This window comes from Schistosoma haematobium, chromosome 2 (genome assembly GCF_000699445.3).
Source record: "Schistosoma haematobium chromosome 2, whole genome shotgun sequence".
Taxonomy (NCBI): Eukaryota; Metazoa; Platyhelminthes; class Trematoda; order Strigeidida; family Schistosomatidae; genus Schistosoma; species Schistosoma haematobium.
The window spans coordinates 13,436,302-13,452,464 of record NC_067197.1 but is presented as its reverse complement, the minus strand read 5'-3'; the positions used below and the strand labels follow the sequence as shown (position 1 = coordinate 13,452,464).

Genomic DNA, 16,163 nt, shown 5'->3' with positions numbered 1-16,163 from the left:
CCCTGGCGGATTCGATCTGCACTAATAAGGACTAGACACGCATGAGATTGATCGCCACCCAGTGATCAATCAATTGTCAATAAAGGTAAAACTAGTTTGTAGCTATTTTGAAACTTCTGAACAATGTACACTTATAATGGTATAATGAATCAAATCTAGAATATTAAGGTCATATAAAAAATAAGTGAGTTAGAATTCAATATTACGCATTTTATAACCCCAGTCACGTAATATCTATACTAACATAATTTCTATTCACTGTTAATGGTAATTTGGTTTATCTACATTGTTAATATCTCCTGATGTCATTTCGGGGCAAAAATATCCCCTCACCTAAAAAAAAATTAGACAACCTCTTTAAAGAAACTTTTAAACTTAAAATCAAAATTTTTAAAATGATTTTGGTCGTCATTATTTTATACAAAACATATTTCTTGTGAAGTACTCATTATATGATGACACTAGTAATTTGTATGTGATGTATGAGTGAATCACTTGTAGTGTGGTGTAAGCTACTTATATTCACATAAGTAATATATAACGATAGTCAGGAATAGAATGTATTTCAGTAGAAGATCAAGAAGGAAAGAACGAAAAAGGAATGCAATTGGTATGAAAATGTAGGAACAATGAAATCTGAGACAATGGACTGATATTTGCAAAAGGAACAGTCAAGTTTGAGACAATTGATTAATATTTTGCAAATTAAGTATTTACTGTATGGTTCTTATATTTCAATAAGATTCTGTATGATTCTTCCAATTCATAGTTGTTTACTAGTTCCTTCAACTCGATCTTCTTAACCTTTTGCTGACAGATTTCCCACTTCCGATTAGTGTCACATACTAGTTATGTCGATAGACCCTGTTATTGATATTCGGGACTAAGTTTTTATCAGTTTGTGTTGGCATATATGCATTCTGTGCTGATCATCTTGATATAGACATTTTATTACGAGTTTTACGGAACAGATGGATTTTGGCTATCAGTGGAATCCAGGATACACTTTTGATTCTATTTGGGATTCGTCAGCCTGATATGCCTGCATCCAAATGTTGATGTTCAGATTGGAATTCATCGTAGTTTCCACTGTTAGCCACCATCTGTCTATTCTATAAAATCACTAGGACTATTTAAGGTTTTACCGATATGAAAGACTACAGTTTATTTGTCTCTACTACCATCATATATCCTGAGTGGATTGCCTTGAAACTATTATTTAGTCACAAGTTTTAGTAAAGTTAGATTGTGACTACAGAGTTTAATGATTGAAAGCCATTAAAAACGTTAAATTTTATGGGATATTGACTTGATTCTTCATTCATTAGCTAATAAAACTGAGACTTAGCTATTAAAGTGACATTTTGTCTGGTATATCACTTGAAGAGATATGATATTGTATTTTCAATTATGTTAGGTGTGTGGCATCCATATCACTCCACACAATTTTATAGGAAGTTGAACTTGTACACCACTGTGTCCCTGTCTAGTGGTTTAGGGATTAAGAATTAGTGCGCGATACTGAAGGTCTTAGGTTCTGTTCCCAGTTGCGCGGTCATGGATGCCCATTATTGAGGAGTCTCGTACTAGGATGAAAAGTTCGTCCAGTACTTACTAGCTCTTACTGATTGTCTAACTTAGACAAATTCACGATTTCAATGAAATTACATAGGAAATAATTATTTCTGACCAACTTTAATTCATTAATTCATATTTTTCTACTCTTCTCAGAAATTTTCCAATAATAAACTATTCGAATTGTTCCTATACTTGCTATTCTTGACGAAGATTAACATCTCCTTACAACTAAGCAAGTTATCTACAATTTACTACTGCTTCTCCGTCACAAGATTTTTATATTGGAAACTACATATTTGACAGTTCTGAATAGTATACGTTTTGTCAATAAGGAATGTAACAAAAAAGAAAAAAATAGTTCAATGAAGAAATTTTTTGCTTTTGCTTGATGATCCAATAGACTTATTTCGTTGAATGTAACTAAATTAAAAACTTTATATATACAATCCCCTTGGTGTTGTTTTACTTATATCTCCCCACTGTTATTTAGGACTGCGATTGATCAGTCTCTTGTTGGTATATGTGCATCCTGTGCAGATTGCCTCGATATAACCTTAAGTCACAAACTTTTTAATCCAAGATGGATGGTGGCTAGTAGTGGAATCCAGGAAGCGCGTTTCAGAGTGAAGATCAACTCTGAGATGCAGGCACATCCAGCTGACGAGTCCCAAATAGGACGAAATGCACGTCCAGGATTCCACTGTTAGCCACTATCCATCTTTGATTAACAACTTGTTTTGTTAATATTAAAAATGATTGTTTATAGTCAACAATCATTGTTGTTGTGTTCCAATAAAATAATCTTCCTAAGCTATAAATTCTCATTACACTATCTCAACTGAATTGTAAATATTGTATCTACGATTGATTTGTAATATTTGAAAGTAATTTAAATTAGAAGATTGATATAAAGTAAACAATTATTGAGAGTAAAAATATTGTTTAGTGTCATTTAGCTTTCATTAACTCCACACAGATTCGGTCAGATTGTGGGAAATTTTTCACAGAAACATATAGGACCATTGAGAATAATTCTATTTAGCTACATATTAGCTTTGTGATCTGAAATTTGTGATAATTATGTTCGGTTATATATATCATCCAGTAGTGTGATTCAAGTTTATAGAAGTTTACCTCTCAACTTATTATTACTAATGGTTATGATGTGATAATGAATTAAGACGGTTCTTATTCATTGATTAGGTGAACTCCCTAAATGTTTTACGGTAACTAGTTTAAACGTCTGTCTAGAGAGTTGATGCAATACAGGGATATAAAACAAATTTTCCGTTCATCGACTCTTTCGTCTGTTAAATAAAATACCATTAGATTTTCTCCCTAATACCATCATGTAAGTTCTCGTTAATTTCTGCAATTTTTGTATCTAGTTTTACAACATACTTTTCTATGATGGATACTATTCAGTTAATCATAAATTTGGAAGTAAAAATATTATGATTTTCATGCAGAATAAATATCTTAACATAATGTATTATAAGTATTCAGAAGTTGTTAAGTTATACCACTAGATTATTTTCTGTCATCAACTTGAATTCAAAGTATATTCCAACTACATGATATTAGGATTTTTGATGTCGCCAAATGTATTGACTTTATTATGATACAAAGTATAAAACTGAAAATAACTAAATTCACTTGGTGCTGTTTTACTTGTATCCTCCCATTGTTGTTGGCATATGTGCATCCTGTGAGGATTGCCTCAAGTCACAAGCTTGATTTTTATGACAGTAATCTCGCCACATAATCGCATTTAGACAGAGGTAGATTAGTGTTACGTTAGACTTGGAAATATTAATTCTGCCACAATTGAAGAGATTCATAATCTAGCCATTAACATATGCTTAGGCTCAATGAATATATTTTCTTGAAAAGGAGTCCACTTTACTCTAATGAAGTCACATAGATCAGATAATCGATGTAATTTCAACATTTTAGCTATTTACTTAACCTCAACTTCATGATATATTCATTTATTTTTAAGTCGCAAAACTGTCGATGCTAAAAACAAAACTTTTGTGATCATAAAAAATCATATTTAATTTTAACCTACTTACGTATGTGTTAGTAGTATAAAACTATCTACAAAACTTTTTTCAACTTCAATTTGTACAACTAATTTTTAAGCAAAATTTCAGTACTAATATATTATGTGCTAAACTTCAATTTATCAATCTAAATCTCTCTAATAAATTTGTTTGAAAACATCACTATACCCATATAAGGAACTAGAAGTGTCAAGTTAATAAAATAACAATATTTTATCCATAAATAAGTTTTCTCTGTTTTCAGTATATCTTTTTATACTATATCACTATAATCTAAGATTTCCTCTATTCTACATATAAAAGTTTTTTTTTTAAAAGTTGCAAGTAGATTCAGGCAACGGTTTGTCATAAGGCTTCAGTGATGAGAGTGAGTTAAGTAGCCAGAAAGTTAAACTGTAATACAAAAGCTTTATAATTTTTCAGACATTATGGAAATTCATTCTTCACAGATAAAGTCTGTCGATAATGTTGTTAAGAAGATTTCAATAAGAAACTGTTGTGCACCTAACGTCAGGGATAATGTGTGATTAAGTTTCTTAAACAGTATGTTGATTTGCATTTCAATCTCTATTCTCCAATATTCTAATGCAAAGTACTATATTTTGCTAAAATAATTTAGAATTATCTCTCTTCTGAATGTTTCTCTACACGTTTCTAAATGATCTCATAATTTATGGACGACCTTTGAGCGACGCTGAAGTGACCTTGAGAGTGTCTGCCTAATAGCCAGGATCAAATGAAGGTTATAAATCTGTGTGAGGAATTAGAATTATGACTTACAGTTAATGGTTAGGGTTTAGAATTATATTTACGATTTTCATCACGAACTGACACCAGCTATAATGCCAAAACTTTATTTATCCAAATGGATGAGTGAATTTCGCGCCAAAATCCAAGACCTGTTATTTTATATTGTTATTGGTCCGTCCACAAATTATAGTCTTGCCGTGAGATATTATCCAAAAAAATATTTTATATGATTTTAGTTTGATATTATTCCAAGTTAAAATATAACTAAGCAGAAATATTTAAGAATATTGTATAGTTTTGTTTATGTATTTGGAATTGAATACAAATGACTTTTTGAAAAATAATAGAGTAGAAACAATCCACATTCAAAGAATTTCGCATAGAGTATTGGATAATTTTTTCTTCCAGTATAAGTATAAACATTATTGGTGACTTTTATCGTGCATTAAAATTTATTTCAGTGGGAAATTTTGAGACATAAAATGATACTACTCAAAGTAGTATAATTATAAGACCGAAATTTGTTAATTATTACCAGTTTGATAACCGATAACTAGAATTCATATACACACAGTAAATGTAACTATATTTTTATTCAAGATAAATAATAAGCCAGATTTATTAACTACTGAAAATGCCTATCACTCCATTTAATTACTCCAATTGCTAGTTTTACCTACTAGTCCTAATGAATGATAGTAGTCACAAACATATCAATATGTTGTCGTCTATATTCTTAATATGTCCTTGCAAAGTGATAGGTACAGATTCAAATTCACTGGTAAATATCAGATGACTAGTGCAAGATAAAACAGAATATGTGTCATCAACAGTCACTGTTCAAAATGTTATAAAGTTCTAAGTGAATGCATCATCAAAAACCCCGCAAATCAACAAAGTAATCATTTCGATCTTGAATACGAACGATAATAAAAATGTATTTGATATAACTATGAAATTACCTTGTTTTGACTGCTAAAATGTTTTTAATTAGCTTACAGTGGAGTGTAATAATCACTCTGATAGATTAAAAGGACGACACATACAATATCTCTATCAAACGAGAAAGACTCACTACAACGTAAACAAATACCTAGAAATATGATTGATTGGAAGGTAAAATGTAAAGTTACATTTGCAACTACTCATTCAAGACATGAGTTTCTTCGAAATCATTAATAAATTAGCCCAATAAATAAATAAAAGTCAGTTTGAGGAATTTTGTAGAGACCTGTTCAATTTTGTTAGTGGTATACGTCACACACTAAGCGCAGTGAAAATTTCTTTAAAAGTTAGGGAGTACAAAACTTCCCTTACGTCCTATAATTGAACTCCTTATCATTATAAACCATAACCCTGTCATGACCCTGACCGGGGATTTTCCGATCTCACAGTGAGCCCTTAGTCAGATTATGTTCAGTGCAGTTCAGATATTTTTTGGCAGTTAACCACTCATCACCAGTACCACTGGATAATCGTCGCACTATACTATGGACTGACTGGAATAAGAAACGTGAACTATTAGGTTCTAACCTAGAAGTATGATTGTCAGGTACCCATCACGAGATCTGGAGCTTCTGAACTTGGTCTGTCCCAAGATCGCAAAAGCTTACTGCTGCAGTGTCCTGGACGAAACTACTCTCCAAGATTTATTATGTATCCAAGTAAACTTTATCTCCCACTTCTGACATACTGTATTCGAGAGACAAAGTGAGTAGATTTTATCCTAACCAGATCAAATCCGGTTCATAAAATCAGTCATTTATGACTACCTTATATTGCTCAGTTAGATAGTAATAGACTAGCGAATCACCATATCAAACAACAAATTAACTAAAGTTGGTAAACACTAACTATTAAACAGTCATTTTTACCATGAAACTTGAATGTTCGATTTCGGTATGTAGGTAACTCAAATGATGAGCCACTGACTAAAATATACTTAAATAATCTGAGTTCTCCTTTTCTATACCCTCCAACACTAATACGAATAAATTCACTTGGTGTTGTTTGCTTGAATCTTCCGAATGATGTTTATGGCTGCAATTGATCAGTCTATTATTAGCATAGGTACATCCTGTAAAGATTGCCTCGACATTGCCACAGGCATTGTCACAAGTATTATAAACAAAGTGGTTATCAGGATTCAGTAGCTAAGTGGATAACACGATAACGTTTGGAGTGAATGACTATGGATTCGAGTCTCGGAGTGAATATCAACTCTGAGATTCATATACATCCAGTTGACGAGTCCGAAATAGTACGAAACGCTAATCCTATATTCCACTTCTATTCACCATCCATCTTTGCTTATAATTAATACAAATTGTTAGAAAATTTTTGTAAACTAGTCATTGGTTAGGAAAAATTTCCCCTATACATATAAATTATTTTACCGTCATATTATTCTCACATATATTTTGTATTGATGTACTTCAAATTTTTCTCTTCCAAACTTTAATAACCAATGAAGATAATGTTACCTAAAGGGCATAAAAATAAAAACAAAATGAATTTGTTTCAAGTACCAATCAAATTGATATAAGAGTTAGAAATGTTTATATTGATTTTTTTCAAGATGAAAATATACTACTTACTTCAAATAGAAACACTATCTCAAATCTTTAGGGACATATGTCTAGTTAAATTAATATTTTAGGGAATGTAATATGTTAGCAAAATAAAACTAATGATAGTATATTACTTTGATGTTGTATATACGCTCGACCTTTGAATATTACTGGATAGATGATAGATTAAATGACTTACAAAACGAAATATATACAAAGGAAAAGAATGAATGAAGATTGAAATGAAAAATTAAGTATGTAGGTGGATACAAAAAAAAAGAGAAAGAGAAAGAGAGAGATTATAAAGAGAAGGGAGAAACTAAACGAAGGATTTAGAGTGGGTCAATGTAAAAAGAACAGATGAACAAAATTAAACAGTACCATAGATGTTTATCTAACAGAAAAATGACTGACAAATTTCATTATACAAAAATCATTTGATCATATTAGCCGTTGTTCTTTATTCATTGTTCAATATTTCAATATATATATATATATATTTCTTTATTTGTATTGGTCATTGAATAATTCCATTTTCTATAATAATAATAATAATAGTAACCCATAAAACGATAGTAAACAGATTGCCTCTAGTTATCAACAACCATAACCTAATTTTTACTGATTACATAACAACAACAACAACAACAGAAATATCCAAAAAAAGATAATTTGGTTATGATGAATGTTTAAAAGTCACATTGATTATATGTCCATATTAATTTATCTATATACATTAAACCAAATTACCAGGAATATTTGATTAAATACTTAGCCACTATCAATTGAACTCTTTTCCTTTTTCATGTTTTCCCACTTTGTTTTTCTTTTCTTTTTTTTAAAAATAATGTCACCATGGAATTAAATTAAATTGAATGAGAATGGCTAATTGATTGTGTTTAGTTCTTCTTCTTCTTCTTATCACTACTCTACATATTTTGCCGTTGATTATATCAGGTCAAATATTGAATAAAAGTAAATAAGACAAGATATTGGAATAATACTATCTGATTCATGAGAGGATCAAAGAGCTTGCTTATAGTGTCTATCGATATATCTATATACATAATAAATATACATACACACTGTTTGTTATCCCCCCAAATTGATTTTCTCTTATATCTTATCACTTTGAGTTTATTTATTTTTCTACTATTAAACTAACCTAATTATGATATCCCAATTACAACAACAATTACAACATCAATCTAGACATTATACATTTGATACTTCAGAGAATAATACTAATCTTTCACAATTTTGTTTAAATTTACCGGAATTCAATACTACTTTACATACTATATCTGAATATGATAGAAATATTCTTGAAAATAATGAACAATCAATTGAACAAGGAAAATTGAATATTAATAATGATAATGTTAATACTATTGGTAATGAAGATATTAAACCTAAAATTTGTACTTCAGTTAGTTCGACCAGTACTACTAATACTACCACTACTACTACTACTACTACTACAATTGATGAGATTGTTAACTCTACTGAAAATAATAAACAAGCTTCTAGCATTATTAATCATTGTTTGTCTAAAAAGAATCAATTGGATAATCAATTTAATGATTATAATAAATCAATATCTCTCAATTCTAGTCTTCCATATAGACTTTGTTATTCACCGAATACTACTACTGTTACTATATGTGATAAAAATAATATCGAATTCAATGAAGAAATATATTGTACAACAAAATATCCTCGACTACATGATTCTTTATCAGAATCTAATAAGCATAACAACAACAGTAATACAACTGATAATAATAACAATGATAATAATAATAATAATAATGATCGGAATATTTTAGAACAAACAGGTAATCCAATAGAATGTTATGAATTTCAAAGAAATGTCAAACAACTTATTAATGATGAATTAAATAATCATTTAAAGAATGAATCCATTTCAATGGATTATATACAACAAAAACAACAATCTACATTACCATTATCATCATTATTGTTATCATCATCAACATGTATATCATCTTTGAACAATTCTATCAATAAAGAGTATATTCTTTCATCTATGAAAAAGAATGAAATGATACATGAAAACAATGATGATGATAACAATAATGTAAATGAATTATATCGAAGAAGAAATAATTCCATGTTGGATTCATTACATTTTAGATTAGATAAAACAATGGAAAAAATAGATGTTTTAAATCATTTACAAAAACTTAGTAAGTTAATAAGTTCACTCTTAGTAATTGATAGTAATGGAATGAATTAAATCAAATATCCAATATGTTTAGTTGGTAGGTGTAATGATGTTACATAAGTCTTTAATACAAATGTACTTTTTACTTACTTACTTACTTACGCCTGTTACTCCTCGCGAAGGAGCATAGGCCACTAACCAGCATTCTCCATCCAACCCTGTTCTGGGCAATCCTTTCCAGCTCCTTCCAGTTGTTATTCATCCTTTTCATATCTGATTCTATGTTCTTTGGCCTTCCTCTTTTCCGTTTCTCTTCAGGATTCCAAGTTGGGGCTTGCCTCATGATGCAGTTTGATGATTTACGTAATGTATTATAGTAATATCGGTACTTGAGATCATGAGTCAATTCAAGCTAGATGTGTCGCTAAATTTCAGGGATTAGTTGAAGTTAGAGATTAAAACTATTGAATGCCGGCTCAGTGGCCTAGTTGTTAAGCTCTTGCGCGCGCGAGACTGTTAGGTTCTGGGTTCGAACCATGCGAGGTGGGATCGTGGATACACACTGATGACGAGTCCCATGATATGAAGAAACGGCCGTCCAGTGCTTCCAGGTTTTCCATGGTGGTTTAGCTTCAATTGAATCATGATCTCAACTACTGAAATTTAAATGTTAGTTTATTCATTGATGAAGTTTTTTAATTCTAGACTATTTCAAACAAAAAGCTCTCGTTAAAAATGGTAATAGAACTCTTGAAATTAATACAAACCTATGAGCAAAGATGGATAGTGCATAGCAATGGAATCCTGGACGTGCATTTCGTCTTATTTGAGACTCATCAACTGAATGTACATGCATCTCAGGGTTGATATTCACTCCGAGACTCGAATCCATAGTCATTCACTTCAAAAGTTATCGTGTTGTCCACTTAGCTACTGAATCCTGATAACCACTTTGTTTATAATACTTGTGACAATGCCTGTGGCAATGTCGAGGCAATCTTTACAGGACGTACCTATGCTAATAATAGACTGATCAATTGCAGTCCTAAACATCAATAGCAAGTGAATTTAATGTAAAAAATATTAAGTAACTTCATATTTCGGATTAAAAATGTTGATAACTATCAAAATGATTGTTGACTTGTTTCATTTTAGCAAACTATATTTCATTTACAAATCTCTGAATCCTACCTACATTAAATTTAAATGTTTCAAAGGTGTTTTTAATTGCAATTCACTTGTGTGTTCTTTTCTTTGACTAAACAAGTAAAACTGTAATTCAATGGAGTTACGGATTTGAATACAATTCTATCTAGTTGTTGAAATATCCTATGTAACTGAAAGCCTAGTTAATAAAAGTTTGCCTAATTACTAAGTTTTAATCGCTTCACCATTCAAACTATGTAATAAAATGTAACTCAGCATTTAATGTCTCTGTGAGTTTAATATTCATAAATAAGAAATAAGAACTTTCATTTAAATTTGATCGAATAATTTCACAGTATTTGGGCGCCGAGTCGCTAGGTGAAATGTTGGATTTACTTCAAATTCATTCGCTGAGATTTTACAAATACATTCTCCCTCTTTAATGTTTCATGAATAATATGTTGAAATTTTTGTTCATAACACATTTACTAGTTATTGAATAATGACCAATGTCGTGTTTGTCTAAACTTTAGTGCTAATTGGATTCTATTTATTATCAAGTCATAATGTACTGTTTTGTTGTGGACTGGTTACAATTAACCAATTACCCTAAGATTGTAAATACGTTTTATCAGGGTTTCCTATTGACTACCTCCAACCATTTTACATTAAACATAGTTTCATTTATACTTACTTACTTACTTACTTACACCTGTTACTCCTAATGGAGTATAGGCCGCCGACCAGCATTCTCAAACCCACTCTGTCCTGGGCTTTCATTTATACCGTCTAACGAAATGATTCAGCTCAAGCAAATCTTTTTTTTACAAAAAAACTTACATGATTTTTAGTTTAAACAAATAAACAATTTGTCAACATCTCTTAGGCATTTTTATACCACAATTAAATTATCTGGATGCAAAATTTTCATGGTTTTATCAATAAATATCAAATAAAGAATGAATTTGAAAATTACTGCAACAACAATTTGGAAGACTCTCCTGGTCTCCCAGATTATACGAGCATTCCATGTACCTAAATTAGTGGTTGCTCTGCTTGTCAGAAGGGGCATCAGTCTCGTGACTTCCGAAGAAATTCGGCTTTCACCATGAGATGTCATAACTCTTCTAAATAAAGACCTTCTAACTCCCAGGGCAGAGTTTAAATGGTTTGAATTATTTTTTTCTGGTTAGCGTTTTATTTTAGCAGATTAGTTTTCTATGGGATGGGGTCGCTAACCTCATGCCCAACCCTACTCCTTTACCCGGGCTTGGAACCGGCAGTAGCCCCAGAGAGGCTCCAGGCAGAAATACAAATAATTAATCCCCTTCTATTTGTTACTTTAATGGTATTTACACTTCTTCCCAGTATCTAAATTTTTCTTATGCAAACTTATATAGATATAATTACTAATAGTCAATGATACATAATTTCAAATTAAAATCAGATAAATAATTAAATGCTCCCTGATTTTTCCTACGCATCGAGCCGATGTTAGTTTTTTTAGTTGAAAGGTTTTTTTGAGATTGGTTGTAGAGCTATATGATAAACTGATTGAAGTTGATAGTGTTCAATTCGTTGTAAACACAGAAATTTGAATGGTTAAACATTCAACATAAAACATCAATGTCTTAGGTTTGATCTTTGTCAGGGTCGCAAGTACATACTACACAGGAGTCCTATACTAGGACGGAATAGCTGTTCAGTGCTCTCTGATTTTCGATTGTATCTCAAATGAGATCAATCTGCGACGAACACAGCCTGTAATGTAAGTTATAATTTTTCAAACAAATCATATCTTCGGATTATCACTCTAATATCTAACAGTACATAACTGACCAACGAAATCAATCAACCAATTAGAAGTGGATTAATATCTTCCAAGAATACATGTATAAGTTCACAATATTTGAGTTTCAAATACGTTACATAAAGCTTTTGACAATAATTTAATTAAACACATAGCTAGAAAAATTATGCTTTCATGGAACAACTTTGTCTAACATTATTAGTACTTTAAACAATATTTTAAAAAAGAAACTAAAATTTCTCTAAAATTAGAAATGTATGGTTCTCTCCTTAACAATTTCTAATTACAATTAATCAATGCACCTGATAATAGTTACAACTTAATAACAAAACAAAATTAACAGTTGAATTCATGAATCAATTGAAGCTAGACCACCATGGATAACCTGAAAGCACTGGATGGCCGTTTTGTCCTAGTATGAGACTCCTCAGTAATGCGCATCCACACTCCTGCCCGCGGGATTCGAACCCAGGACCTGTCATTCTCGCGCGTGAACGCTTAACCTGCAGACCACTGAGCTGACATCCAATGGTGTTAATGTCTGACTTCAACCAATGCACGAGATCGCACACAAAATTATTTTTTTATACCAGTAGTAAAGATTTGCTTAATTTGTATGATCACATATAAAATAATGAACTATTTTTCATCAACTTGGTGATAAAAGCTTTTGTTTATTAAAAAGATAGATAACTATGCTATAGTGATGACGTGACGTTTCATGTAGGTTAATATATTGATCCATCTATTAGGAATACAAAACAAAACAGTTGTGAAAGTTATATATATATATATTGCACATTGTATTAAATGTTCAACATTACTTTATGTCCATAATGAGCCTATTTTTATGAAAGTCGAATAAGAATATTGATATGAAATATTATAGACTAATTATACTGAATTTCGGTAATTTTTAGTTAGCTGTGAATAGTAATATATGAAATAACCATGAATAAAATCACTGTCCATCTCTACGTGATCTTTCTTACTTACTTACTTACTTACTTACTTACTTACTTACTTACTTACTTACTTACTTACTTACTTACTTACTTACTTACTTACTTACTTACTTACTTACTTACTTACTTACTTACTTACTTACTTACTCCTGTTACTCCTCATGGAGGAGCATAGGCCGCCCATCAGCATTCTCCATCCAACTCTCTACTGGACAGTCATTTCCAGTTCTTTTCAGTTACTATTAATCCTTTTGATATCTGCTCCCAATCATTGGCGCAGTGTGTTCCTGGGTCTTCCTCTTTTCCGTTTCCCTTCAAGATTCCAAGTTAGGGATAGCATCTTGGTGCAGTTGGATGATTTCTAAAATGTATGTCCTGTCCACCTCCAACGTCTTTTCTTAATTTCCTCTTCAGATGGAAGCTGGTTTGTTCTCTCCCATAGTAGGCTGCTACTGATGGTATCCGGTCAACGGACATTGAATATCTTGCGCAGACAATTGTTTACAAATACTTGTAATTTTCTGATGATGGTTGTAGTAGTTCTCCAAGTTTCAGCTCTCTATAGTAGGACTATTTTGACGCTCGTATTGAAACGATATGATGTAGGTTCAAGTTCCAGTGTAAATATAAACAATCCGATTCAGGTACATCTAGTTGATCAATCCAAAATTTCTATACTATCTACATTCCATCCACTTTAATATGCTGTTAATCATGAATGTACAACACTCATGTAAGTCTACTGAATATTATCTAATTACATTTTAATTACATTGATATTCAATGGAGATCAACAGATAGAAACGAACATATGTGTGTAAAAGCTGACATTTATCCAAGTCAATACACATTACAATACTATAGAAATAATGAATAAGAATATATAGGAAAATGAATGGAAACAGACAAGGATAATGAAAAAATAAAAGGGTTCAATGAAATTATTCAACATTTATACAGTCTACTCAATTCTCATAAGTATTCAACTTTTCTTTACACCATAATAAAATAAACTCAGTCTCTTTTTGTAGCATTGTTTTTTGTTGTTATTGTTTGAAATCCTTTTCGTTTCTATTCAAAAGAATGTCAGTTTCTAGTCGGATTATCTTTAGAAAATCTGCAGAATATTTTTCTGCTTAGCGGTTTTATGGAGAGTTAGTTTTCTATGAGGTGTGGTCGGTAACCCCATATCCAGCCCTCCTCCTTTATCCGGGACTGAGACCGGCAATAGCCCTGGAGGGGCTCCGGGCGAATCAACTGAATCATGAAGACGTCAACATCTGGGGGAAAGCATGGGATACAGTGGACAGATAGGATGCAGCTGGATGGTCTAGACTTCACAGATGATCTGGTCCTCCTATCGCAATTGCAACAACAAATGCAGGAGAAAAAAACCAGTGTAGCAGCAGCCTCAGCAGCAGTAGGTCTCAACATACACAAATGGAAAAGCGAGATTCTCCGATACTGCACAACATGAACCAATCCAATCACAATTGACGGAGAAGCTTTGGAAGATGTAATAACCCTCACATATCTGGGCAGTATCATTGATGAACACAGTGGATCTGATGCAGGTGTGAAGGCGCGGATCGGCAAACTGAGAGCAGCATATTCACAAATGAAGAACATCTGGAACTCAAAACAACTCTCAACCAATACCAAGGTCAGAATTTTCAATACAAATGTCAAGACAGTTCTACTGTATGGGGCAGAAACCTGGAGAACTACGAAAGCCATCATCCAGAAGATACAGGTGTTTATTAACAGTTGTCTACGCAAAATACTTCGGATCCGTTGGCCGGATGCCATCAGTAACAACCTACTGTGGGAGAGAACAAACCAGATTCCAGCGGAGGAAGAAATCAGGAAGAAGCGCTGTAAGTGGATATGACACACACTGAGGAAAGCACACAACTGCATCATAAGGTAAGCCCTCAAATAGAATCCTGAATTCCAAAGGAGGAGAGGAAGACCAAATAACACTATATGCCGCGAAATGGAGAGAGATATGAGAAGAGTGTACAACAGTTGGATAGAACTAGAAAGGGAAGCCCAGAACAGAGTGAGTTGGAGAATGCTAGTCGACGGACTATGCTCCATTGGGAGTAACAGGCGTAATCAGTTATCGGTATTATCATTTAGTCTACAGAATTGGTTTCTTTCTTGTAAATACTTGTTATAATAGAAAAATACTCTGTTCAACTGTTGATAACAGAAAACTATGTAGTTTCATCATTATTTTAAAGTACTCGGTTAAACCACTTACTGGCTGTTTTGTTGAAAAGAATAATAAAAAAACATTCAAGTCATAAATGAATTAAATATGAGACTGTTTCTAAATTACATCAACAGAAAAAGTGCTCACTTGTTGCCTAATGCATGAGTTATGTTGAGGTTATTTCCGTTGGTCAATAAATCAAATACTTAACTTTAGACTAAGAGATTAATTAAAGATTAGTTTTGTGAACTGAAATATATGTCGAATAACTTTGCAATTAATGATATGAATTCAGATAATGGTCATCTTTCAGTATTTTACTAAACGGTCGGAATACCTGAGTAATAATGTCTCAAACTATGAAACTGGATGATCCTGGTTTAACTCCTACAGAGAATATCAGTTCCGCTCCCCTATCAAAGATTCGAGATGTACATTGGCGAAGAGGCCCAACTAACATCAAACCTAGTCATAGAAGGATTTTCTGACGACTATCTCTAAATGCCCAATATTTTACAAAATAATAGACTAATTCTTATTTAGGATCGGTTAAACTACGAAAGTACAAACACTGGACTATAAGAAGTTCAAGCATTAAATTATCTAGATCACAGTTACATAGATTATAATTAAATCTAGATAGCTGTGACTAGTTACATGATTGTAAAAAATGGAAAACAATCCTTCGTTACCATTAGTGGCATTTATCTCATACCCAATATGGCTGAAATTCTTTGGTCACGGCTTCTCATTAGAACTCTAGGAATCACTTTGTGAAATTATTCACTAGTAATCAGATGATGGTTGTTAGTATAGGAGATTGTGAAGATCATTAAATTCCTACTTTTACCTCAAAGACTGATTTTAAAATT

At 31.9% G+C, this 16,163-nt stretch overlaps 1 protein-coding gene across 1 annotated transcript in view; it reads left to right on the top strand.

Annotated features, from left to right (window-relative positions):
* The first annotated feature begins 7,906 nt into the window (after positions 1–7,906).
* MS3_00006244 (uncharacterized protein) overlaps positions 7,907–16,163 on the top strand; it is a 35,928-nt gene continuing 27,671 nt past the window's right edge. The window contains exon 1 of the mRNA XM_051214368.1: positions 7,907–9,174. Coding sequence (XP_051067532.1) covers positions 8,136–9,174 — 1,039 coding nt within the window. The 5' untranslated portion in view covers positions 7,907–8,135. The remainder of the gene's footprint in view (positions 9,175–16,163) is intronic.